This window comes from Brassica oleracea, unplaced genomic scaffold (assembly GCF_000695525.1).
Source record: "Brassica oleracea var. oleracea cultivar TO1000 unplaced genomic scaffold, BOL UnpScaffold02742, whole genome shotgun sequence".
Classification (NCBI taxonomy): Eukaryota; Viridiplantae; Streptophyta; class Magnoliopsida; order Brassicales; family Brassicaceae; genus Brassica; species Brassica oleracea.
In genome coordinates this window covers 1-1,514 of record NW_013619271.1, presented here as the reverse complement: position 1 = coordinate 1,514, position 1,514 = coordinate 1, and the positions used below count along the sequence as shown (strand labels likewise).

Here is a 1,514-nt window from a genome sequence, read left to right as displayed (position 1 = left end):
TCATTGCAAGAAAAACAACTTTATTAAATGTGTCCCTACCATTTCTAATAAACTTTCCGAACTGTAGGTCGCCAAATTTTGGTGGCATCAAATTAACTTCTTTAGCGAGGCGAATCAACAATATAAGAAGCATGAAGTACCTTCACACAAAGGAAACAGTTAGTTTTGTTCGTTTAGATTCTGTGATCAGAAATCTTGAAATCTTGACTAATTTGTTAAGTTTCCTGAATTTTCAAGTTAAAATAAATTGCTGATAAGTGCATTAACCCAAATAATTTATATTCTCACACACTCTTTAGTCTTTAGAGATTAAGGTTCATAGTCCACCAATCTCTATAGAATCCTAATATAATTCTCACAGAAACTTATATGCGTCTAGCGGTACTCAATTGAAGCAAGTCTTGGGTTTTCCTAGTTTCAGTTTAACATTTGCATGAGTGAAAAAAAGCGAGAGTTTTCTCTTACTGAGAAATGACATGAGCAATGGCGGCGCCGCTGACGCCAAGACGAAGCACAAATATGAAAATGGGGTCGAGAATGATATTGAGACCATCTGATGCAACTGTTTCATGTTTCAATATGAAATTGTTATATTAGACTCAAGATATGGTGATATGTTATAGTAAGAAGGTTATTTCAAGATGATAAAAATTAGCAACTTACCAGTAGCATAGAGAGGAGTTTTGGTGTCCTTAAAGCCACGGAAGATGCCTTGCACTGAAAGCGACAAAAGCAATGCAGGAGCACCTAATGATCGTATGGTCAAGTACTTTTGCGCTGGTGATAAAACTGCCGAATTCTAATAATCGGAAGTGAACTCAAATTAGTTAAACATTTTGGCTATCCAACCATGTCTATTTATGTATATAATTTTATACCGGTTTAACTCCCATGATGCCTATAAGCACCTTCGAACTGAAAATCAAGACAATAGCTTGCACAAGGCCTAGGGTCAACCCTATGATCATGGCCGTTGATGCCGATTTGATAGTCTTCTTTCCTTTCTTATTTGCTTTGTTTCCGTTGTTTGACTTTGTATCCGAAGTTAGTTTCACGTCAACTTAACAAAACAAGATTAATTCGTTACATTTTTTCTCGTAAACACTGTTTAGTTTTTTTTTCAAAAAATATTTAGCTAGGTGTAAACTTAAATTACAAGAGGTGTAAACATAAACGTGCACAAACTAATCCGTTTGCATTCGACGTTTATGTCTCAAAAAATGTTTTAATTTTAATATACATACATAAACAAGAAAGAAGAAAGGCATAGGTATATCAGAATGTTGAATAAAATTAATCATTTTTTAAAAAAAAAAAAGAAAAGCGAATGAAAATGAAAATTAATGAGATTTACCTGGCGTTTGCTGCGGCTGGTTTTTGTTGTTACTTGTGGTTGACGCAACGCCTTTTTCCAAGGAATCTTGAATAGCCAAAGTATTTGCATGAACATTCTTGGCTTTGTTTGCTTCTTCTTCTGCTTCTTCTTCCTTCATTTTTTCCAATGTGTCTTCCTC

At 34.5% G+C, this 1,514-nt stretch overlaps 1 protein-coding gene across 1 annotated transcript; it reads right to left on the bottom strand.

The window, feature by feature from the left end:
* Nucleotides 1-39: 39 nt before the first annotated feature.
* Nucleotides 40-1,511, bottom strand: LOC106321725 (MATE efflux family protein FRD3-like; the record flags this gene model as incomplete). The annotated part of the gene is made up of 5 exons (XM_013759969.1): nucleotides 40-140; nucleotides 466-562; nucleotides 664-799; nucleotides 879-1,060; nucleotides 1,355-1,511. Coding segments are annotated over 5 exons (673 nt in total), but the record flags the coding sequence as incomplete, so codon positions are not given.
* Nucleotides 1,512-1,514: the final 3 nt, after the last annotated feature.